The sequence below is a fragment of the Gopherus evgoodei genome, chromosome 10, assembly GCF_007399415.2.
Source record: "Gopherus evgoodei ecotype Sinaloan lineage chromosome 10, rGopEvg1_v1.p, whole genome shotgun sequence".
Classification (NCBI taxonomy): domain Eukaryota; kingdom Metazoa; phylum Chordata; order Testudines; family Testudinidae; genus Gopherus; species Gopherus evgoodei.
In genome coordinates this window covers 74,853,158-74,877,387 of record NC_044331.1, presented here as the reverse complement: position 1 = coordinate 74,877,387, position 24,230 = coordinate 74,853,158, and the positions used below count along the sequence as shown (strand labels likewise).

Below are 24,230 nucleotides of genomic sequence, written 5' to 3'. Positions count from 1 at the left end.
AAGCAGAACGCTTCACAAGAGAATAAACTTACTTTATCCCATTGATTTTCAAACTTTTCTTGTCCAGCAAACCCATGGACTGCAAAAAGAGAAAAATCTCAAATTTGCACGTTAGAAATACTTACATAGGTAGGTTATTTAAATTAACACCCTTAGGGAGGTAGGGAAATGTCCCCATTTCATCACTATCTGGATATATAGTATAAAACACTTGTCACTCATCCCCATAATCCTAATTCTTGCATTACCCACCTAGTCACCATAACCTTACAAATTAAAAATATGCAATAGGATGAGGCGGCATACTGGAAAATGGAAAGACTGTTGCTTACAGCCTGTTCTATTAATGGATTTAGGGGGGTTTTCTGATAGTGATCTGCTGACAAGAGTTAGGAAGTAATAAACAACTATGATACTGTAAGGCTATATTTTCTATGCTCTATTAAAAAAATTAAGTTGCTCTCCTCATCTACTTCCTTCCAACCTTAACTACCCCAGTGGAAAATTAAGGAAGGGGGGGAAAAAAACAAAAAAACCAAAAAAACACAAAACCAAACCACCACACCACAACCCCTGAACAGTGGGGATGTTGGAGCCCAAGGAAAGAGCAAGACGAGAGGGTGGGTTTCTCATCCTTTAATAGGTATTTACTGGAGAGTCAGATATTTCTTTTAAACAAATTTTAGCAGTAACTAGCTTCAAAATAAAAAAAAGCAGTACTTCAGGTACAGCTGACATAAAGCAGGTTTTATGTCAAAATGCACTTACAGGAGTTTCATAGATGCTGAGGGTGTCTGATGTCATTCGAGCAAAAAATTTACCATCATGACTCCACCTGAACAAATAAGAGGAAGACGAAGCATCAGATCTATCATGTTACCCCTCTAGTAAGAAGAGGCTAGTCATTTAGTGTGCTCTGTCCTCTACTACTGTTACACAACCTACTTAAAAATGGGCCAATGAGCTGAGCTTTCACAGTGGAACCCTCGCTTCTTCTGTCCAGTTAGGGTATCCCAGATGATTATGGCCTGAGGGTCATCTTGTGTGTCCATTAAAGGGCTGAAGGTCACTAAATACCTACAAAAAGGGAAGAGGGAAAATGACTAGCTTCACTTTTCACATGGTGTAATGATCATTTCAGCACAAATATGCTTTCGTCTAATTGTGAGAAGAATCTGCTAAGCAAAGTTCAAGAGGCATACACTGAAAGAGGACACAGTCAGAACTGGGGAACGGGTAGAGTACACTTTTCTCCAATCTACCCCTACACAAAACTAGTGAGGGAGTTGAGGGATGGCTTGAGTATTAGATAGCCACCCATATACCCCTTTTTAATCGAGGGGAAACTCTCTAAGAGTAGAGTAGTGGAGAGCCTTATTCACCCACCTCATGAACCAGCATTTACTATGGAGATGTGGAGCAGTACCACAGTGTAACTGTGTTCCTGCATGTTCTAGGAGGACAGAGTCTTCTCTCTTTCAAAAGCTAGAGGGGATGAAGCTTTGCCAGCATTTAGATAGACTGTTTGATTATATCAGTGTTCCCAGGCAGGGTCCAGCATTCTTTCCAGTACCTAGATGTGTCAGGGGTGGTGTTAGGCATCCAAACTATGGTATTGCCTCTGGATTCCTCTGGCCAAAAAACCACCCAATTCAAGCAAGAAACCCACCACACCTGGGTGTTGTAAAGGGGAAACATCATCAATGTATGACAACTAATGAGGTACAGGGTATAAAACATGATGGCCTGGAAACAAGAATTTACCAGATGGGAGCTTTCAGGACAGGAACATGTTTTCCTATTAAGAGCCCAGGCACGTTCACTACAATAAAAATCTAAAACCAAAATACTCCCAACAAGTCAATCTTTTCATTCATAAACACAAGACAGAAGTTTAAGCTTCACAAGAGATAAAAATAGGTGAAGGCTTCACAAAACCATTTGCCTGACAATCTCCACAGATGCCATCATAAAACAAAAAAGCATGAAGAACTATTCATCTGAAAATTACAACCCCTGAAGATGCTGAAAGACCAGAACTCAACTCACAGGCATCGCTGACTGAGTTCAAAGATACCATCTGTGTGTGTATGAAGGTGCTTGTACCAGACAAACTGAAGTCAATGGGGAAGATTTTACTAAAAGTCATGTCAAACAGAATTATGGATACACACAAACATTCTAAAAATATTTAATGAAAAAAAGGTAGCAATTCCAAAGAGCAGAGAAATGAAGATTGAAAACCCATGATACTTAAAAGTAGGTAAGGCAGAATAAACATGCTTTGTGTTCTGTTCCCTAAGGCGTGCTCTCAAACTGCTTTTATACCGTACCTTTCACAAGGTGAGAAGTCGATAAGCTGTACGCCCTGGTGACTGAACCTCTGAATCTGTTTGAACTTCTCTCCTCCCCATAGAGCAATGCCTCTCTGATGGAATGTAGCCAGGTAAGTACCTTTTGGAGACCAGCGCACATAGGTTTCCGTCCACCGCTGCAGGTAAAGTGTACAGTATACACCAGAGCTGAATTACATTCAGAAGACTCTCAGTATGTGCAGTTTGTAGCTGCACTCCCCCCTCAAGTAATCCAGCAGCCACCATTTACACAAGCTTAAACATGACTGGAGTGCAGTTCTTATTTCCTTAGTCTGAATGTTTCCTGGAAAACACCTTTGAATGAAACTTCAAGTTTCAAAACACTCACTAACCAGAAGAATAGAACTAGTGAGCTAGAGGTGGATGGTAGTGGGAAGCCTTCAGCTGTGTCCAGAGCTAATGAGAAGCTCAGCATGCCACTTGCTCTCTGACTACTGGGAAGGGTGTGTTTTAATCTTCCTAACAAAACATAGCTCCTGATCCTCACCTAGTGTGAGGGAAAAGGCATCTTCTATATGAACCTTGGTTAATAAGCATCTGATGATTTGGAATAATGTTCACCACCCCCAAAATCAATTTCTCCTTACTTCTTGCCTTCCCCTAAACCATAACAGAGGAGCTCCTTGTCCTCAGAAAAATCATGTTGAGGTCTTCCCTGGGCTTGAGAGCAGATGACACGTGAGCTGCTGGTGATGGACTGCCTCCAGTACTGAGCCTACCACAAATCTTCAGTGCTCCTTCTCTCAGCAGACACACAATAAAGAGGAGCTAGGGAGTAGCATGCACTTGACAGCAGTAAACTCCCACTCACTACTGATGAGCAGAGATCTGTCAAACTCTGATTTTGCACATCTAGGTCTTTTGATTCAAACATCTTAGTCTGATGATAATCATCCCTAATTTAGGGATAGGAAGGTTAACTGAAATCAAAGCAAGGTAGTAGTAGACCAACTCAGTTCACATTCAACTTTATTTCCTTTGTAAAACAGGTAACCCTGCCTCTAAAATGAATGACATTATCTCCTTTAGAAGATTAAAAAAAAAAAAATACTCTGAACAGGAGGAAATGGAGAAGTTGTTTTTAATCAAAGAAAATGAGTGTTATAACTCTATTCTGCACATCCCAGCACACAACAATTGAACAAGATCATCATCATCTCACTACTACCCTGTTTCCTGAGTTCACCACTTTTTCAGACCCTTAATGACCATACTGCATTTGGAATATGCAACTGTTCTTTCAGGGACACTCACTGGTCTTTCTTCAATTGCGACTGGTTCCTTTGCATCATTCCAATAGATGCAAGTGCGGTCTCCTGACTCAAAGATGACACTGTATTGATCCCTACAGTCTGGGTCCTCCAACCAGTAGCGAAGATTCCCCTTAAAGAAAAAAAAAAAAAAAAAAAAAAAAAAAAAAAAAAAAAAAAAAAGAGTCAGGAGCTAAGGAAGCAAAATTCTCATAAATACCATATTCATGCTCCAAGATAAAAATTCTACTTTATGAGCACATGCTAAAAAACCAAAGATAATTAAAAGCCACAAGTCAGATTTCAGAAATTTAATTCTCTAGCTATTTTAGCTTAAACTTTGGAAAAAACACATTAGCAATTTGAAATATCTGGACCTCACTTCCCCTCTTTGCCCAAGAACTATGGAAAGTTCTTTGGATGAGCTGCAGCTCTCCATCAAGGGGAAGATAATTCTTATACAGTAGCAGCAGTCATTATGAAAGCAACATAGCTTTGTTCTGTATTTTTTGTATGAATGCCACAGCAATAAAGAGTTTTAGAACGTGGAATATTTTAATTCAAAGCTTCACATAACATATGCCTTTAATCTTTCAAATAAACAAAAGAAACATACCAAGTCTTTAAATGGCTGTTTCTCTGGGATGTCCCATTCTTCACTGATTGTCATGTATCTAGAAGAGTGATTTGATCAGTTACACATATTACAGATGCCTTTGATCAGAAGTAGGCCACAACATGGTCTTTATGAATAAAGACAAGAGAACATGATGGCTACACTCACTTGTCAAAATCTGTGAAAAGGTTGACTCTGAAAGTATGCTGCTTGTCCAACTTGTATCCATCTGCATTTTTCACAGCATCCACTGCATGTGCTGGGGACATGTACTCCAGGAAAATATACCTAAAATAAATGAGATAAGTGTGATTACTCAGTAGCAACCTGCCTATATAGTCAGCAGCAGCCATTCGGTGGGTGAATTAACTGAAAAGCTGGTACTCAATCCAGAAGGCAAGATTGAAGAAGTTGCCATTTCTGGTAAAAGAGAAGGCAATTAATCTCCACTTTGCTCAGATAAGTATTTTTCTGAATCATATATACATGATTTGGAACAAATTTTTCTCTGCCTTCTTGAAACCGCATGGAACAGATTCTGAAGGCATATTCACACACAGCAGAATTGCAATAAGTGCTACCATCAGGTGGATGGGTAAGCAGCTCTTCCCATTAGAATGGCAGGACATGTTTGAGAAGTGAGCAAATTCAGAGTGCTACATAAAACTTTTTATTCAGATGTTCTGGGCCTACAACTACTACTCTTCACCAATGTTCCCTCTAATTTTTTATATCCATGTGCGGAATTAATTTTGTCATGTGCAGCAATATGGAGGTGATGTGTTGCAGAGGTGGGGCTGAAGGGTTCAGAGTATGGGAGGGGGCTCAGGGCTAGGGCAGAGGGTTGGGGTGTGGGCTCCGGCTGGGGGTGTGGTCTCTGGGGTGGGGCCAAAGATGACAGATTTGGGGTGCAGGCTGCCCCAGGGCCAGGGGAGAGGTGTCTCCCCCTGGCCGTGGCCCTGCATACCCTCTACCTCTCTCTTCTCCAGTCAAAGCCCCTGTGGCTGCACAGCCCATGATAGCCTGCTGTGTGGCCATGCATCTTAGAGGGAATTTAGCTCTCCACTTAAACAAAATTATAATCAAACTCCTCCTTTCCAAGTGGAGTCAAGTCTGTAACTTAGAAAAAGCCAGAATTCATGGAACAGTGGACGTAGGACCTAGTAATTCCCACAGAAAATCATTTTCAAGGTACCTGGATTTGTTATGTAATGTTTATTCTGACTGAGCTGAAAGCCCTCCAGCCCTACGGAATTATTCCAGCCCTACAACTCTAAGAAGCATATACTGAATAATCTGACAACAAATTACATTCTCTGATCTGCCATATTAGGTCTCCAAACCCCAAAGAGAAATATGCTACTCTCCAGGCACCTTAACAGTCTCATTGAGCTGAAAACTGGGACAGTGATAATCAGAAGAGGAAAAAATAGTAAGCCCACAAATGTTTGTCTATCAGCATTCAAACGTTTCAATCCCATTTACAACAGGAGTTCTCATTACTCACCCCTTTGTCTTCCCATCTGCTTCTGGGTAAAATTCATTGGTAATTTTCCCAAACTTGGAAAAGATTTTGTGAATAACATTCTTCAGTTTCTCAAGACGGTCTGGTCCAACCTGGGGAACGTTATCCACTACAATTACTGAATCAATTCCATCTGCCTCCTGTGGCTGATCTTTTAGCACATCACCGAGTAATTCTACAAAGAGAAAAAGGAAAAAAACTCAGCACCAATCTCTGGATTGAATGGGGAAGGGAGGAAAGAGATGAGAATTCAATAGCTAGTTACCTACACCCTTCTCAAACACCTTTAAAAAGTTCAGGAGTAACAAAGCTGTATGGAACACTGAGCTTGACTGAGTTAAGTAAAACATTACCAAAATCCCCCCTGACCACGCTATTTTAACATAACGGTAATCTACCAGGACATGCTCGCTATAGGGCAATTTCCTGAAGATCACAGATGCTACCTTGACATGACAGACCATGTTCCATTGTTTCTCTGGGAAAGATCTCAACACTTTATATTTAAAGACACTGTCCTATGAGTCCCACAAATTGCTCTCGAATCAGAGCAGTACAACAGTTACCCACAAACCCACACTGAACTAAATGTTGACATCAAGAATTTTGACATCACCTTTCCTTCCACATCAAAAAAGCCTTAGCATGATTCTCCATTGGAAGCCCTGTATGTTGTAACATCACTGTAATTATGGTTGGGAAGTCATGCTCATTCTAAGCCTTTAATTAGAACTTTGGAGATGATGCATGGGGGGAGGAGGAGGGAAGAGAAGCACGTATGTCCCATCCCCGCCAAGATTTCTGCCAAGGAGGGTTCACACCAGAAGGTGGCCAGCAGCAGCCTTTCAGCACTGTGCTGGCAGGAAAAGATGGGAGCTGCTTCCAGCCATGATGAGGGAGGGGAAGAGGAGAAGGGGGGGGGAGGAAGAACTGGCCCATGTCTTTGCAGAGCTCATTCCTTCCCCAGTCCTTGCAGCTTGGGCTGGAAATTGCTTACCCTCCCAATTCCAGCACTTATCTGAGGGATGGAGAGGCTCCCCTGTGCTTGGGCTCCAGGAGGCATTGGCACATGCAGGGCTCGACTCCTCTTGGGCAGCTCCCTGGACATCGACTCGGACAGAGGGAGCAGGGGAGGAAGGAACATGCCAGGCAGGCTGCAGGTGTGTTGGGCACCCGCCAGGGGCTGGCCCTCCACACAGCACTGGAAGCAGAATATGCCCTGGCAGGGGTTTATGGAGGAGCAGCAGGGCTGGTAGGGGGCAAAGTGGGGACAGGACAGCAAGTAGGGGAGCATGTAAAGGGCAGATGGGTGGGCAACAGAGGTGACATGTGGGGTGATCACATGACCCCCTCAACCTTAATATTATTCCCCCATTATTGGGAGTTACAAGTTGCCTATGGAAGTAGGGTTGCCAACTTTCTAATTGCACAAAACTGCACCCTAGCCCCGCCCCTTCCCCAAGGCCCCACCCCCACTCACTACATTTCCCCCTCCCTCAGTGGCTTGCTCTTCCCCACTCTCACTAAGTTTCACTGGGATGGGGCATGAGGGTGGGTGCTGGCTCTAACTGGGGGTGCAGGCTCCATGGTGGGGCCAGAAATGAAGGGTTATGGGTGTGAGAGGGAGAGGGCTCTGGGCTGAGCAGGGAGTTAGATGCGGGAGTGGCTGAAGGCTCTGGGGTGGGACTAGGGATAAGGGGTTTGGGGTGCCAGAGGGGGTTCCATGCTAGGGGGTGGGGCTGAGGCAGTGGGCTGGGGGGTGTGTGGGGGGCGGTTTGGAGTACAGGAGGGGGCTCCAGGCTAGGGCCAAGCAATTCAGAATGCAGGAGGAGGTGAGGGCTCTGGGGTGGGGCTGAGGATGAAGGGGCTCTGAGTTTGGAAAGGTAGGAGGTTGGGGCACAGGCTTAACTCGGACAGCTCCCAGTCAGCAGCGCACTGGGACTAAAGCAGGCTGCCTGCCCTGGCACCGTCCACGCTGGGCCCCAGAAGCGACCAGCAGATCCAGCACCTAGGTGGGGGAAGGAGGCACCACATGCTGCTCTCGCCCACTGGCCCCCGCCCCCACAGCTTCCATTGGCCGAAATGTGGAGCCGATGCTCGGGGCAGCGCCAGTGTGTGGATCCCCATGCCCCCCCCATCCCCCAGGAACTGTACCTACTGGTCACTTCTGGAGTGCAGCCTGGTGCCAGAACAGGTAGGGACTAGCCTGCCTTAGCACTACCGACCAGACTTTTAACGTCCCGGGGTGGGGGGGTGGAGAAACCTCCCACCGCCAGGGTTCCGTTTCAACCAGGTGTTCCAGTTGAAAAGCAGATACCTGGTCACCCTATATGGAAGTGGGGAAATTTGTTAAGCCATTTTAAGCACGTGGCAACTGAATGTGTCTTCTCAACCCTTCTGACATTCTGACAGGTCATCAGTATCCTGCAAACCCTCCTAGCCTCTCTCCTACAACACCCTTTAAATTGCCTGAGAAAAAAGATTAGCTGGTAGGATGATACAAACAAACTTGAAGCACAGGCTCATTGTAAGAGGAAGTTAAAAGCAAAATAGTCTTACTCTAATATTATGGTTGAGGTTTTACATACACAGAACTCAGGAAATTCAGAGGTATAGTTTCTACAGAACATACACTACAAATTAAGTTCTCACGAGGGAGACAGTGGTAGTTCAAGCTATAACTGAACATCTATTCTAATCCTCCATTTTCACACACATATATTAAGGCATAAACATTATGTATGTGCAATGTATCCAAGGTACAATTGCTCTGGAACCATAACTTTCACATGCACATAAGTCACAGAGCTTCAACAACGTTGCATTTGTGTAGTTTTTCCATTTCATATAATGCAGGTCAGATTTCTGGGTATCTCCAATTCTAGGAGTATCTAGTGACAGCCCCCCCAAGATGAGAAATTGACAGACTCCAAACTAATCCCCAACATCAGTATTAAGACATGCACTGACATCAGATCCATTAATCAAAATGACATCACCCGGACGTGTATAGAAACAAGGATTACGTGCCAACTTTATATCTGCTTTATCTAGCAAAGCCCAAGATTTATAAACAGTGCATGCCATTACCTCGTTGCACTATAAGACTAAAAAACCTTTCAGTTTTACCAAGGGTTCTAGTTATGCTACCTATCTGAGCGGAACAAAGTCTATTGATGAAAAGGCTAAATAGAGGCAGGAAAAGGAGATCTGGAAAAAAACAGCAGAGCAGAAATAATTCTGACAATCCTGGTTCCTTCACATACTCAAATGATTATCTGAATTCAATCAATTTATGCCTGTAATTTCTAAAAAAGATGAATCATTGCAAACTAAAAAATTTAGCTCATACAGAAAGAGAGGTGGCATTTCACTTTTGAAATGCAATTTAAAGATGCAGTCTGGAGAGTCAGACTGTGTAGACAGCATTCAGAGATCAGGAAGATTTAATAAGCACCATGAAAACACTTAAATACCAGAAAATGTTACAAGGTGTTGGCAGTGCTTAGAGCTTTAACCACCAGTTTTTGCCAGTTGTCTAGTAACTGATGTGATCAGAATTTTTGAATTATTTACCCAGAGGCTGAAACTGGCAAAGAAAAGGACAGTGTTGGGAAATATCTGGCATTGATAAATGCTTACTCAATTTCAACCAATCAGAAAACAGAAAATTAGGCCTTGTGTTATTTTTAATTCAGTGAATATACAAGTTGTCTGTTAAGCCTGCTATAGTTTGTTCCAAACTGTTCAGGTTTATGCATAACATTACCAAGGTTACACAGGACTGACAGTTACTATACAGTTTTTGGCAAACTGTGTTAGCACCACCGTATTATTATAATGAACGGTTGATAAACACAAGGGCTTTTTTTTGCTTCTTTATGATGCAAGAAGTCTATCAACTCAGATTCTAAGGCCAAAAGGGACCATTGTGATCATCTAGTCTGCCCTCCTGTACAATACAGGACACAAAACTACCCTAAAATAATTCTTAAAGCATATCTTTTTGAAAAACATCCAATCTGGATTCAAAATTCACTTGCAATGGAGAATCCACCATGACCCTTGGTAAATTGTTCCAATAGTAGAGTACCCTCCCTGTCAAAAATGTACACAATGTTTTCAATCTGAATTTGTCTAGCTTCAATTTACCACCACTGGATATTATATCTTTCTTTCTCTGTTAGATTGAAGAGCCCATTATTAAATATTTGTTCCACATATAGATACTTATAGACCAACCAATTAACCCCTTAACCTTCCCTTTGTTAAATTAGACTCAAAAAGCTCAATCTATTTATCACTAAAAGGCACATTTTCTTATTCATTAATAATTTTTGTGGCTTTTCTCAGGACCCTCGCCAATTTATCAACATCCTTCTTGAATTGTGGGCACCTGAACCAGACAGTACTCCTGCAGCAGTCACACCAGTGCCAAATACAGAGATAAAATAACCTCTCTAGTCCTACTTGACATTCCTGTTGATCCATTCTAGGATCACATTAACTTTTTGACCACAGTGCAGTCTTGGGGGAATTCTGCACCACTGCGTTCGCGCAGAATTCGTATCCCTCAGCAGAATTTCTTTACTTCCCCACAGAACATGCTGGGGAAGCAAAGGGAAGCCACACAGAGTCATGGGAAGGGCTAGTGATGCCCATGCACATAGCTTTTTGGGGGGAGAGACTGCCCCTCAAATAAAGGCAAAGCATGGGGTGGGGGGAAATCATGAGGGGTCATGTGCCACTGCTCCCGCCATTTCTGTGAGTGCAGAGCTGCCCAGCTGAAGGAATGTGCAGCTCAGCTCTGCAGCTGGATGCCACCTCCTGTGTCCTAGTGCCGGTCATGCTCCCTTTGTGTGTGCTGGGAGCCATCCTATTATCTGTACAAAAGTGAGGGCCTGCAGTGGGGCAGGGCAAGAAGGGGGTGGGGGGAAATGGGGGAAGGAGGATGAGATGTGGAAGAGAAAGGGATGTGGGAGCCTAGCATGTGGCATTCTCCTGGCAGCAGCTGCTGGGGATCCCGTTAAGCAGGCCCATCAAACCCCAGTTACCCCTGCACCTGGACCACCTCAATGAACCCCCTGCATCTGGACTCCCACCCCACTGAGTCCCAAGCAGCTACATCTGGATCCCCACTCCCCCAGCACCTGGCCCGTTCCTGTGAAGCCCCCTCCTCCCATGCCTAGACCCCTGCCCCCAATGAGCCCCAACCACCTGCACCCAGAACTCCCCTCAATGAGTGTGTCTGGATGCCCTACTGAACTGCCTTCACTCAAATTTCCCCATACAGAATCCTCTCATCCCACACCTGGATCCCCCCCCCGACATTTGGGTCTTGCTGGGCTGAGCCTGCCTGCCCGCACCTGGAGTGGAGGGGCAGGCCCATCCCTTGTGCTACGTTAGGGTCAGGTGCAGCAGGGTGATCTCCCACCTCCATGCAGCCAGTGGCCTGTGCTCCCCCACTGCCATGCTGGAGCCTCCACATTTATGTATTGACAACATTTGTAGAATTTTAAAATATTGTGCACAGAAATTTTATTTTGTTGGCACAGAATTCCCTCAGGAGTAATAGTGTCACATTGGGAGCTCATGTTCAGTTGATTATGCCCCACAGCCCTCAAATCCTTTTCAGTCATTTCTTCCCAAGACAGAGTCCCCCATCCTGTACGTATGGCCTGTATTCTCTGATCCTAGCTGTATACCATTTACATTTAGCTGTATTAAAATGCACATTATTTGCTTGCACTCCGTTTATCAAGCAATCCATGTGTCACCAGATTCAGAGCACTATTTACCACTCCCCAATTTGTGTGTCTTCTGCACACTTCATCACTGAGGATTTTATGTTTTCTTCCACCTCATTTATAAAATTGTAAATAGCATAAGGCCAAAAACTGATCCCTGTAGGACCCCGCTGGGAAAAAAAACAACACTCACTTGATCACTACCTGAGGATTCCCACTTTATAAAAACATTTTGAGATCTATCAGTCAGTTTTTAATCCATTTAATGAGAGCCATGGTAATTTTATATCATTCTAGTTTTTGGTTTTTTTAAATCAAAATGTCATGTGGTAACAAGAACATAAGAACAACCATACTGGGTCATACAAGTGGTCCATCCATCCCAGTATCCTTTCTTCCAACAGTGGCCAATGCCAGGTGCTTCAGAATGAACAAAACAGGTAATGGTCAAGTGATTGATCCCCTCTTGCCCATTCCCATCTTCTGGCAAAGAGAAGCTAGGGACACTTCAGAGCATGGTTTTTTATCCCTGCCCATGCTGGCTAACAGCCACTGATGGACCTATCCTCCATGAACTTGTCTAGTTATTTTTTGAAAAAAAGTCATACACCATTGATTTTGGATAAAGAGTGCATTTGTTAAAAGATTAGACACATATGTCCCCTACAATTCAGGGGTTAGAGGTCACAAAACAATCCTGAGACCCTGCAGAGGTCCTCCAGTGGAACCTGGGAAGATTAGACAACATTAAAATAGGTAACCTTCATTTTTTTGGGGGAAAAAAATTATCTACTATACAAGTAACAACTAGTATAAGCGAGGAAAGGTTAGAGAGCAACCCCACCTCCCCTTTCCCATTTTGTTGTCTTTGCACACTTGACAGCAGTATGCATAGTCTATGTCACTGTTTCTGCTGCATAGTCAGTTTCTCCTGTTTGGTGTTGGGATTTTAAAAATAGAGGAAAAATTCAAAATACACACAACTGTAAAACCATAAATTGCCAGGAGGAATCACAGCATAGGTGAACTACATTAAAACTATTTCTAAATAATTGTTGAAACCAACTACAGTCAAGTTGATGGCACCTATTTAAAAATGACAAAATTATATATTTTACAAATTTCAGGATCTCTCAAATATGCGTACTACCCATATTACTATACATGTCAGAAACCTGGACCCTGCTACAGGCAGACTTGGAGCCGCTAGAGGCATCCTATATGGGCTGTCAGTACCGAATCCTGAGTAAAAAAAATGGTTTGACTTAGTGCAAGATGTCACAATCTCACAAAGACCTAACCTCCCTTCAGTCACTCACCATATCCAAAAGTGGCATTGCATGGTTCTCAGCCATGTCACCAGGATGAACAAAAGCATCCCAGGACACCGTGCGCTCTCCAATTTCCACTGACGTGAGAAGGGGTGCACGCACTGACCCGACCTGGCATTGCCTGTGGTGCCACCCCAGAGATAACAGTCCTTAGTAGACCGTGCATTGCATTAATTAGAATGACCATGGGCGATGGCATAGCGAATTTCTCAGAGCTTAATCCTGTGACTCAATGAATTTCTGGGACAGCATGTAACAGAACATATTAGCATTGTGAACACTGACAAGAAGAGAAACAGTACGTCACAAGTCTCTTGTCAAGTCACTACATGGTAGGTCTTTAGGACCTTTAACTTACTAGGAAAAGATCAATCAAAATTTATTTATGCGGTCTTATCCTGCTGATAGCCCACAGCTGACACAGAAGCATGTTTAGCAGTTAATTCCTCTACACATAGAGGTCTGGGGCAGTGACCATCTTTTTGTTGTGTTTGTGCAATGCATAGTACAGTGGGATCTTGATCCATGACCAGCGCTCCTAAACACCATCACCACCAGTTTGACTGCTACTTGCTTTTAAGGTAGCATTTACATTAAGAAAGTGGCCTACTGTATTGCTGACAATGGCGATTAGCAACAGGTCCCCTATGATGGGCCAGTTGCTAAAACTGATTTAACTGCCATTGAGTCAATCAAGATCACCCTCCACTGACTCTCAAAACACATTTTCTGCAGTGGTGTTGAAAATAGGTTCACCTAGTTCACATTACCTCTTAGTTCAGGACAAACTGATGCAGATGACTACTGTCAGAAACAAATTCATTTTCTACTGCATACAGGGCTCTCAGGATGCACATCCAGAGTTTGCAATACCATTCTCCTAGTAACCAAGACAGCAAAATACATGGAAGTGTAATCACTCTTGTCTGGGATTTAGGTGTTGGTAGTTTAGTTTGTATATGCAATAGACACTTCAGGCCCCAGAGTGAAAGAAGGAATTTTGAAATCTCTGCAGGGACATGACAGCTACCCAGAGAGGAGGAATTTTAATCAAACATCAATATGTTATTTTACAGTATTTTTCCTTGCCTTAGCAAGAATTAAAAAGATTTTCATATCTATAACAGATAGAAATGGAAGCATTTCCCAACAAGTAGTGACAGACCAAAGGCCAAAGAGGAGAAACTCCACGGAGAAGAAATGCAACACATGTTTATGATCGGACAGAACCACTGCCTGTATAAGGAAATCTCACAGTTAAGATTTCTGAATGTCAAAATCTTTTGCATAATCAAGTTCCCAGACATCTAGACAGACCGAGTAATGCATATTTAAATTTGTTTTCGGTAGATTCTGCCTGCTGTACTATATACACATAAACACAGCTTTACCTCGATTGAATTAGGGTTGCACTGCAGGAAAGACCTACCAGACCAGGTTCCTTGGCCTGCTCCCCTCATGAGGCTCCTAGCTAGCAATAGCTCATAGGGCACAGAGCTAGTACAGCCAGTATGTGTACTCCACCCTACAGTGCAGACAATCATGTCGGGCAGGGAGAGAGTGCTGTGCTCCTGGAATCTTCAAGTGGCAGGTATTCCCTTGGGGACCATTACCAGCTGATCTAAACTAGGGAGGACATGCAGACATTAGGAAGCCATAACTGGCTCCCTGATGTACCCCCTCCCTCAAGATACCTGACATTGCAGTGAACCAAATCCTCTGCTAAGTAAAAGGAATTAATTTACCTGCATAGTCACAATCAGTGACGTGTCAGTGGATCAGAGTGGAAAGGATGGGGACTAAAGATATTACAGAAAAAAGGCTAGCCTTTCCAATGACTTTACACAAGCACAAGATTATTCTTAGTTCAATGACTGAGTTGGACATATTACTTCCTTTTTCCTTCAAAAATAGATCATCAAGAGAAAGGGAGAACAGTTCAAGAAGCAGTGAGCAAAGATGGAAGTGCCAGGTTAGCTGGACAATAGCAAGAATTAGATTAAAATCCTGTAACCAGGTTACTTATATGACATTACCTAAACACCAGGAAGAGTTTAACCCTTAATAATGAAGTGGGAAGGGAGAGCCTACCTGGTTCTGGAATGGAAAGAAGATAAAAATTAACATAGTCATGCCAAACTCAGCACAGCATATGTATACTCCACAGTTTAAAAACTCACAGCAGTTGACTTCGGCTCACAGGGCTTAGGCTAAGGGGCTGTTAACTACCTCATAGGATCCTAGAACCCAGGCTCCAGCAGGAATGTCTATATCCCAATTAAGCAGCCCCTTATCCTGCACGACCAGCCAAAGATGTCTAATTGCAGTGTAGACATACCTAAAGGGTGTCTCCCAAGATGGGATTACAAAAAATCTAACCCAGCAGTTTTCACTGTCTGCTTCAACTACTGCAAAAGTTTAGAAAAAAAACAAAAAACATATAAATAAGTTTGTTAATCTAAAGCAATTTTTGTACAGTTTTAGAGTTTAACTGTTCTAATGCGGTAAAATAACATCTCACTGCCATGCAATATACACACCATACATGTATAGTTTACTAGTGGAAATGACTGATTTTCTTATTTCATTTATATGCAAATCAGTCACTGCACTTAGTAACTATAGGCTCTCATAATGTCTTTCTGTTTCAATACAGTAAATACAGGTACAGCACAACAGTGCTTAAAAGATTCCACTGTGTGCAGGTTCAGCTGGTTTACCAAGGTCTCACTATAGTAAAGACATGGTTTTTCAGTAGTTTCTCCACCCCTGACCACAACACAACAAATTATATGCATCTCTAGATAATTACACAGGATAGCATTCAACTATATTTTCCACATAGCCACACAGCTTGGATTCACTAGTACTACAAAAATTGCTCTTCAGCCATTGCATTCTGAAGATCACATAAGAACAACCCTATCTATCCACTCACTGATGCAATGACCCTTCTCCACCCATCTCAAAACTTTTCACTCCACCAATCACTGGTGTTTGACAGGCTAGTCTGAAAATTCTTGTGCTAGATAATGCAAAATAACTAAAGGATGCGATCTGGGAATGATCAAGTGAATTACTTCATTGTCCTAGGCTGGCAAATATGCAGATACTTGCAAATGTTAGTGGGTTTAAGAATAAAAGGCAATTAAGTGTATCAAGTATTTTATGGTGCATTAATATGAAAGGTACTTAAAAGGTTTGGTTTGAATAAGTTTTATATGATAATAAAAACACTTCTTTAACATACTTCTTGTTTAAGTGTACTCGAAATACAGCAGTACTAATACACTGTACTAATATGGAAGAGGCTCTCTACTGCTCACACAGGTACAGAAGCCATCTGCTAACACTGTGAACCCTTCATGATAGAGACTCTATCCCCACTGTGCATTTGTATGCATAACAAAGTGAGGACCCTATCCTGAAGGGGATTCTGAATATGGTGCTGTCATAGAAACACCACATAGTAACAGCGTGGCTAGCATATGCTGGATGTAAGAGACGCCTGCTCCGGGACCCCCGGTTCGAATGCCAAGTAACACTACACACTGCGCAGCAGATCACAGGGGCTTGTGATAGCATCAGCTCGAGTTGTACTCCCTCCCTCCCCTCAGTGCAATCGGACCAACGGGCACGGGGGGAACCTGGGGTCTTGAGGACACGGAGCCTCCCCCGCCCCCTCAGCGGCTCACCAGCAAGAGGACCAGGATACGCGGCCCCTATGGAGCCGCTTCAATGGTGCCCCAGCCTTGCTCTTCTCAGCAAAGGGAGCGCCCGGCGAGCCGGGCCCAGCGATCCCCGTCGGGCCGCCCACGGGCGAGACTTGGGGCAGGACACGGGCGGTCGCCTCCCTCGCGCGGCGCCGGGGACAAGGGAGGACGGGAATCCAGCGGCCAGCACAGCACGGCCCAGCTTGCGGACTCTACGCCCCCGCACCGAGGCCTGGGCAGGCACCCACGGCCCCGGTCTCTAAAGCTTCCACAGACCCGTGGGCTCTGCAGCTCGCCCCTTCCCGCCTGTCCAGTTCTGCGCGGCTCCGGCTGCCTCGGGAGGCCCAGGCCCACCCCCGGCGCCTGGAGGCCAGGCCCAGCCTGACCAGGCCGAGGCCCCCGGCGGCCCAGCCACGCAGCCCCGGCCTCCGCACCTTCCTCGCTGATGTCATCCACGAAGTCCTCGGGGTCGCTGAAGGAGATGTCGTCCTCGGGCTCGGGCTCGGCCTCCTCCCGGTCCCCGGCCTCCACCTTCTCCTGGGGGGTCTGCTGGCCGGGCGGCTCCTCCCGGCTGACGCCGCCGCCGTCCTCCGCGGCCGCGGGCGGCTCCTCCTGCGAAGTGGGCGATGGCGGCGCCGGCTGCTCCTCCTGGGAGCCGGGCGATGATGGCGGCGGCGAAGACGCTTCCTCCCGCTGCGGGGGACCGTCCGGCTGCTCGGGCTCGTCCCCGGACCCCTCGGCTCCGGCCGCCGCGGGCGCCTGGCTCTCCTCCGTCTCCTGCATGGGGAGGGGGTCGCTGCTGGGCCGGCCGCGCTCCGTCAGGCTCTCCGGGGAAAAGCAGGGGGGAGGGGAGTCTCCTACTGCTGGGCCATGTGCGCGAGACCCGGCGGGCATGGCGAAGCAGAACACACCAACTCCTAGTGTGGGGGTGTAATTTTTCACTCAGCACCTTCCTCTCGCCACACGCTCTATAATCACCCGGCCCTCTTCTCCCTCCTGTTCCCTACAGCGCCAGTCGCGACTTCAGTCCCTACCTCCCATCAAAACCAATTCTCCCTTTTTTCATACACCCGTTTGGTTTAGTCCAACATGGCAGCCCTCGTCATCAGCCCTAGGTGAGGCCTGACTGAACCATCTTGGAAGGTGGAAAGGGAGAGATACCAAATATCCCTCTCTGTATAGGTTAAAATAAAATGCACCCTGGGTATCAGATACAGCAGCATATTTAAGACAAGGGGGTAAAGTGAGAAAACGGTATAATAATGGGATAATATATCCCTGGTACTCCTACAAATGTTGTGTAGTGGACTTGTCCAAGGCGTGGACGCTACCAACGCCAATCGAAGGGAGAGTAATATGGGGCGGTAAAATTAGAAAGATTCTTTGAACCCCCAGTAAGAAGGGGTCACATTCAGGGTGGTACGGTCCAACCAGGGCCGCCACATCAGCTCGCTCTCTCTCTCTCTTTCACGTGGTCGGAAGAGCACTTCCGAGGGAGGTTTCCAGGCGCTGGGAAGAGGGATGTGTGACCGCCATGACACTAGAGGCAAAGTAGGAGCTTGAAGTGACCCTGGTGTACCAGGGTTATGATGAAACTCGGATTTCTGTCTGGGGCAGGGACCTTGGGAAAAGGGGTACGGACTTGCTCACCTCTAGGGAGTCCTCATCCCATTGCTGCACCTGAAAGGGGCTAGGGTATGGGATACAGAAGAATGAAGCGTTAGTGCATCATCTGCAATCTAGCCACAGCCTAAATAAAGTATGGGATGATGTGCTGTGCACATGGGGCCCCATGTGCAGTGAAGCCTTAGATGGATGGACATGGGGGAGTCACCGCCTCATCAGAAGCAGTAGAAACGGGACACAGAACTGTTTTCTCTGTTACTTGTGCCTGGATAAAGAGTGGCTAAAGGTACCATTTGCTGATGCAATGAGAGATAGTGACTGCTTCAAAACTATTTATTTAGAAGGACATCATCAGCTTGAAATCTAGTCATTTTGTAAATATTACAAAAGTCATTTCGGGTGACTACATCAGTTGCTCTGCCAATTTTTGTGATTTTATAATCAATCACATTTTCAGCCCTTTAAAAATATCTCCCCTGCCACCAGCAAGGATGCTGTCTGATGAAATGACAATTCAGGAGAAACACTGAATATAATTCTATGTAAAGTGCAGTCAAAGTCAGAACATAAAACTGGAAAATTAGAGAAAAACAATTTTTCTCTAAGCTCTTTTCCGTGCTCTTTAAGTGTCATTTGTAACAATATTGGGTTTTAAATTTCAGTGTGTTGCCCCTTTAATTCCCACATTTCCTACAGAGGCAATCAGCAAATGATTTTCTGAGCAAGCCCACCTATTATTTATGGGTGCATTACCTGCCAAGAAGACATGTAAATTCTGGTAGGAACTCTTCAGGCCTAAGACCAAAGGAAAAAAAATGTAAAATACCGTTTGATGTTTGTGACACGGTATGATGTATTCAGAGTGGGATATATAAGTCAGGATGTGAACATAGGCCTTAGAGTTGATTGTGGATATCTTCTCAATTTTAAAGTGACATTTAGGAGAAGAAACTTGAGGGGGAAAAATCAGGAAATCCAGATTTGTTATTTTGCAAACTAGTCACAAGATGTCACTCTAACTCCTCTCTAATCTAGTTGACTTGGTGTACAGTAACTCCTCATTTAATGTTGTAGTTATGTTCCTGAAAAATGCGACTTTAAGCGAAATAATGTTAAGCGAATTCAATTTCCTCGTAAGAATTAATGTAAATGAGGGGGTTAGGTTCCAGGGAATTTTTTTTCAACAGACAAGACATTATTTTTATATATATATATATATACACACACACAAGATAAGTTTTAAACAAGCAATTTAATACTGGTTGAGGTTTGGTTGAGGTGGAGGAGTCAGAGGGTGGGATATTTCCCTTACTGCTAAATTATGAACTAGCAATTGGCTGAGCGCTCAAGGGTTAACTCTCTCACTACAAGGCAGCAGGAATAGAGGGTGTGTGTGTGTGTGTGTGAGTGAGTGAGAGAGATGTGCATTTCCCCTTTAAGTACACTGCCTTGTTAATTAGATCAGATTGCTGAGACTAGCTGCTGCAAGCTCCCTCTGTCCTGAGCCTTGGTGTGTCCTCTCCTGCTCTATGGAAGATGGGGTAAGTGGGGTGCAGGGAGGAAGGGGACAGCCTGATATTAGACCCCCTCTTCCTTCCCCTGCCCCCCCCCCAAAGCAAGCAGGAGTCTCAGGGAGCAGCTCCAAGACAGAGGGCAGGAGCAGTACATGGCAATGGGGAAAGGAACAGCTATAATTGCTGCTGGGTGGCTGCAGCACAGGAAACTTAGGGGAGTGGGGAGCTGATGAGGGAGTTGCTGATCCACTCTGATTCCAAGCCCCCATCAACTAGCTGCAAGGGGCAGCTCTTCCTGCAAGCACTAGACAAAGCAGGTGGCTGCCAAATGAACTTAGAAGGGAGCATTGCACAGCTTTAAATGAGCATGTTCCCTAATTGATCAGCAAGGTAACAGTGAAACAACATTAACTGGGATGACTTTAAGTGAGGAGTTACAGTATTTATTTGGCAGTTACATATTCTCCCCTGGGCCCCAATCCTCAATGGTATTTAGGCATGTAAATAATAACTTTGAGGATCTAGGCCCTGAAGCTCTTAAAGAAGGAAATTTAGAATGGGCTATTTTTATGCAATGAGGGATCCAATAATAGATTTTTTTTTCAGTTAAATTGTTGATTTGCATATCAGGATCTTGACTTTAGTTTGCAGCAACATTAAGTGAAGGTGCTGGGGATGGAGCAGAGCTATCTTCAAACTAACCATTCTTTCTTTTGTTACCACTTGGATTAAACACGTGACCTTTTCCCCCTCTCTTTGCCTCTAAGTCCTCCTTCATTTGCAATAACTTTCAGCTTCTCTTCTTTTTTATGTCTTTTAATTTCTATTGAAACTACGCTGCCCATATGCCAGCAGTTTTTCACTTCTTTTTCATTGTCTCTCTTTCCATCCTTAATCAGCAGTTTCAGGATTGGGTGGGTGTGACAGAATGTACTCCTGTGTCCACACCCTACACACTGTTGTAATAATCTTTGTATAAAATGCCTTGTGAGGTATGATCTGAAAACTCATAATTTGCTGGTCCATAGTGTCCTGATAAAATGCATGTGGCAACATTGTATCTGAAGTTATAAGATTTCCCTGTATAATGTTATTAACATGTTCCAAACCTGGCAAACAGGTCTGTCTCAAACAAAGGATTTTGTGATCTGCTTAATTTACATTTCACTAGCAAACAACATCATCAGGCAGGAAGGGTAGACAAAGAAACCTCAAACAGGTGAGGAAAAGCAGCAGGGAACATCCTTCTCCATAGACTGTCTGTGTCTTGAATCTCAGCCAGGATGTTTTCCAAGAGGGGAACTGACACTATAAAAAGAAGGAACAAATGCTCCAATGTGCCCTCCCTCTCTCTATTTGTCCATTGATTCACTGCACCAGAGCAGATAAAGAAAGCAGCTAGTGAACTGCAGAAAGGGTCCTGAGATAAGAAGTTTAGTTAATAAGACTGTTGAGAACATGTGGTGAGAAAACTTTGCCTTTAATTTAACATAATTTGTTAAGTTGAGGACCAGTTGCATTTTATCTTTATTTTTTTTAACCATTTCTGACTTATTCCTCATTACTTGTAGTCCCTTAAAGCCTATCTCTTTGTACTTAATAAACTTGTTTTATCTAATGCAGTGTGTTTAAACTGAAGCGTTTGGGAAACTGTTTGGAACGTCAAGTATGTGCATATTATTTCTATTAAAGCAATAACACAAACATACAACCTGAATTGTCCAGGAGAAGGCTGGGTAGTACAGGACATACGTTTATTGGGGAGGGAGGGGGAAATCTAAGAGTGAGTTGGGGTCACCCTGAGTATAACTGAGGTTGGTATGAGCCAAGGTATGGTTGGCTAGCTACAGCACACACAGAGACATAGCCGGGAGTAATTTGCCTGCTGGAAGCTGTTTATGAGCAGTCCAGACTGGGCTAAAGCAGCAAAGCATTGTAAAGGGTACCCCAGGTTAGAGAGAAGGGATGACACAGCTACTCATTAGTCTGGATTGTACACTGGTATGTCACAGTGGGGAAGTTTCTAATGCTCAAGGTTTTAAGTACTGACAGTTGGGGCTGATCATGTAAACTCTCTGCATACAGGAAAATGTAGGTAAATACCGACTATGTTTGTAGCATTGAGCTCATTGGCCCCTGCCATCTCCATGGTGCAGATGACCCAAATCGTTTTTTCCCCTCTCTCTAACAATTATTATTATTTATATTACACTAATGCCTAGCAGTGTCCTATCCACTAGTCCATGTTGCCTCTTATTGCGTTTATCATAAAAATGAAGGGTCAATGGCTTATGCTAAAGAAGACCTTTTAAACCCTATTCAGATACCATTTCTGCAGTTGGATTACGTTTTTCCACAATATTTTTCTGCGTGACTACACCTATAGTGTGCAAAAGCAATTCTAAATGCAGAATGTCATATTTGTATTTGGGCATAACAATAGTTTACAAAGATAAATACAATCCAAGACTTATGGCTAAATGATTCTGCTATACATTTTGTTTCCAAATTATACTGTATATCTACACAGAAAAGAGCATGGGGCTTGATTTTTAGAAGTGCTGAACATTCACAACTCCCTCTTCCCTTCCTGTCTATGAAAAGTACAAATGGCCTACTAGCTCAGATATCCTCAACCAATTCCTATCACCCTGTACAGAAAAAGGCTTATCAGCTTCAAGATAATTCTACTGGTTTATTAAGAAGATGGAGTATCTGTGCTGTATTCTTTTAATTGAATAGTCAGTTTTACTCTGCTTCCTATTTTATTGGGGGAGAACAGCATAAGAAGGGCTAGGGCAAGAAGGATAAGGATAAGGAGAATTTTTGGGTCACTCACATCTTTTGGGTGGGGAAGCAGCATGAAAACAATCCAAGGGAGAGTAGCATGCTCATGATTATCGAGGTCTACAAGTCTCCCTTAGTAAAGTATCTTTCTGTGTCTCAGTTTCCCTCTGTAATAATGGGGATACTAATTACCTATCTTGCAGACGTAAAATGAAGATTAATTAGTGAATGTATGTACAGTGGTTTGTAAATTAAAAGTGAGAAGTATTACTGTACTGTAGGTTGGTAGCATTGTACTGAGAAGATTCAGAATTCATAAACATTAAATTTTACATTCCCTCTGCTTTCTTGGATGTGTTTTCACAAAGACCATTATGCAATATGTCTTATTTATTTATACTAGAATCAGCCATATAGTTCCAGACTGAGAAAGAGCTATTAGTAAAATAAGATGAAGTTATGCATGTCTGAAATCCTCATCTGATATACCTTTAGAAAATACATCTGTATGACAAGTTTCTCATGTTTGTATGCTTTATGATGCATGAAGCATACAAACAGTCTCTACTGTATTAGAATTAAAACTATATAACTATTGATACAATATTTTCCCAATACCTTTGGAAAAGACATTATTTATTTCAGTTTGTTGTTTACAGTGGTGTTGCATAGAAGTTGACATGCATCATAGGTTTTCAGTGGCTAGAAAGCAAAACTTTTTATTGAAAATGTTTAATTTTAGGGACATTGGGGAACTTTCTGATTGTGTGATCAGACAGCAACAAAACTTCTATGCCATTAACAAAAATGTAGACTCTGCAACAACAACAAAAACCAAAAGTTTTCCTGCAGTCTCTCAAAGGGCAAGGCTGTTGACATAAGAAATTTATCCCACTTTGACATCAATTACAGGTACGGACAGCACTGAAGGGGCTGAACTTTTCAGTTCATTATTGATACCAACGTATTTGTCTGCTTAATTTGTTTCTCATAGTATGTGTGGTGATATCTGCAAGGAAGTTTATATCTCCAGTAGCCATTCTGGAGACCAACCACTTTATACACCTCTACCCCAATATAATGCAACCTGATATAACACAAATTCGGCTATAACGTGATAAAGCAGCGCTCGGGGGGGACAGGGCTTCGCACTTTGGCAGTTCAAAGAAGTTTGATATAATGCCGTTTCACCTATAACACAGTAAGATGTTTTTGGCTCCTGAGGACAGCATTATATTGGGGTAGAGGTATAGTATCCCCTTCTGGTTTCCAGTACAATGTTGGTTCTACCTTCTCTGTCAGGTAACTGGTTGTTGGACTGGTCACCTACATGTTTTTTCTACCTTTATGATGTCTTATTTATTATGAATCAATATTAAAATTTAACTGCTTTTACAGTACTCCAAGACCCTCAGTCAGCAGACAGAGGTTACCACCTGTTCTAGTACTTTTGAATTTAACAAAGTTGACTGTAAGAAAGTTGATGAGTCCCAAAATTATCTTGAAGCCATGAAATGTAAGTGGGTGTGTTAAGTGCTTTGTTAAACCAGGGCCATTGTCACGTTGTGATAGGATGGCATTTAGCTGGAATACAGTGATGTCGGGATGTGATGTGCTCTTGCCAGAACATCACAATGTTGTGTTGTGGCAGGACCACGCACCATAATGGTGTTGCATCAGAAAGCCGTGGTATGGGTGTCCCCATCCCCCCTCTCTGGGCCCCCTCCCTGCCTGGGAACCCCCCCG

At 43.7% G+C, this 24,230-nt stretch overlaps 1 protein-coding gene across 1 annotated transcript in view; it reads right to left on the bottom strand.

Annotated features, from left to right (window-relative positions):
- EIF3B (eukaryotic translation initiation factor 3 subunit B) overlaps positions 1 to 17,774 on the bottom strand; it is a 32,845-nt gene extending 15,071 nt beyond the window's left edge. Inside the window, exons 1-9 of the mRNA XM_030577652.1 lie at positions 16,992 to 17,774; positions 5,749 to 5,941; positions 4,410 to 4,529; positions 4,242 to 4,299; positions 3,630 to 3,758; positions 2,334 to 2,491; positions 946 to 1,077; positions 769 to 835; positions 33 to 79 (exon numbers count right to left, since the gene is read on the bottom strand). Coding sequence (XP_030433512.1) covers positions 33 to 79; positions 769 to 835; positions 946 to 1,077; positions 2,334 to 2,491; positions 3,630 to 3,758; positions 4,242 to 4,299; positions 4,410 to 4,529; positions 5,749 to 5,941; positions 16,992 to 17,451 — 1,364 coding nt within the window. The 5' untranslated portion in view covers positions 17,452 to 17,774. The remainder of the gene's footprint in view (positions 1 to 32; positions 80 to 768; positions 836 to 945; positions 1,078 to 2,333; positions 2,492 to 3,629; positions 3,759 to 4,241; positions 4,300 to 4,409; positions 4,530 to 5,748; positions 5,942 to 16,991) is intronic.
- Between the last annotated feature and the right edge of the window lie 6,456 nt (positions 17,775 to 24,230).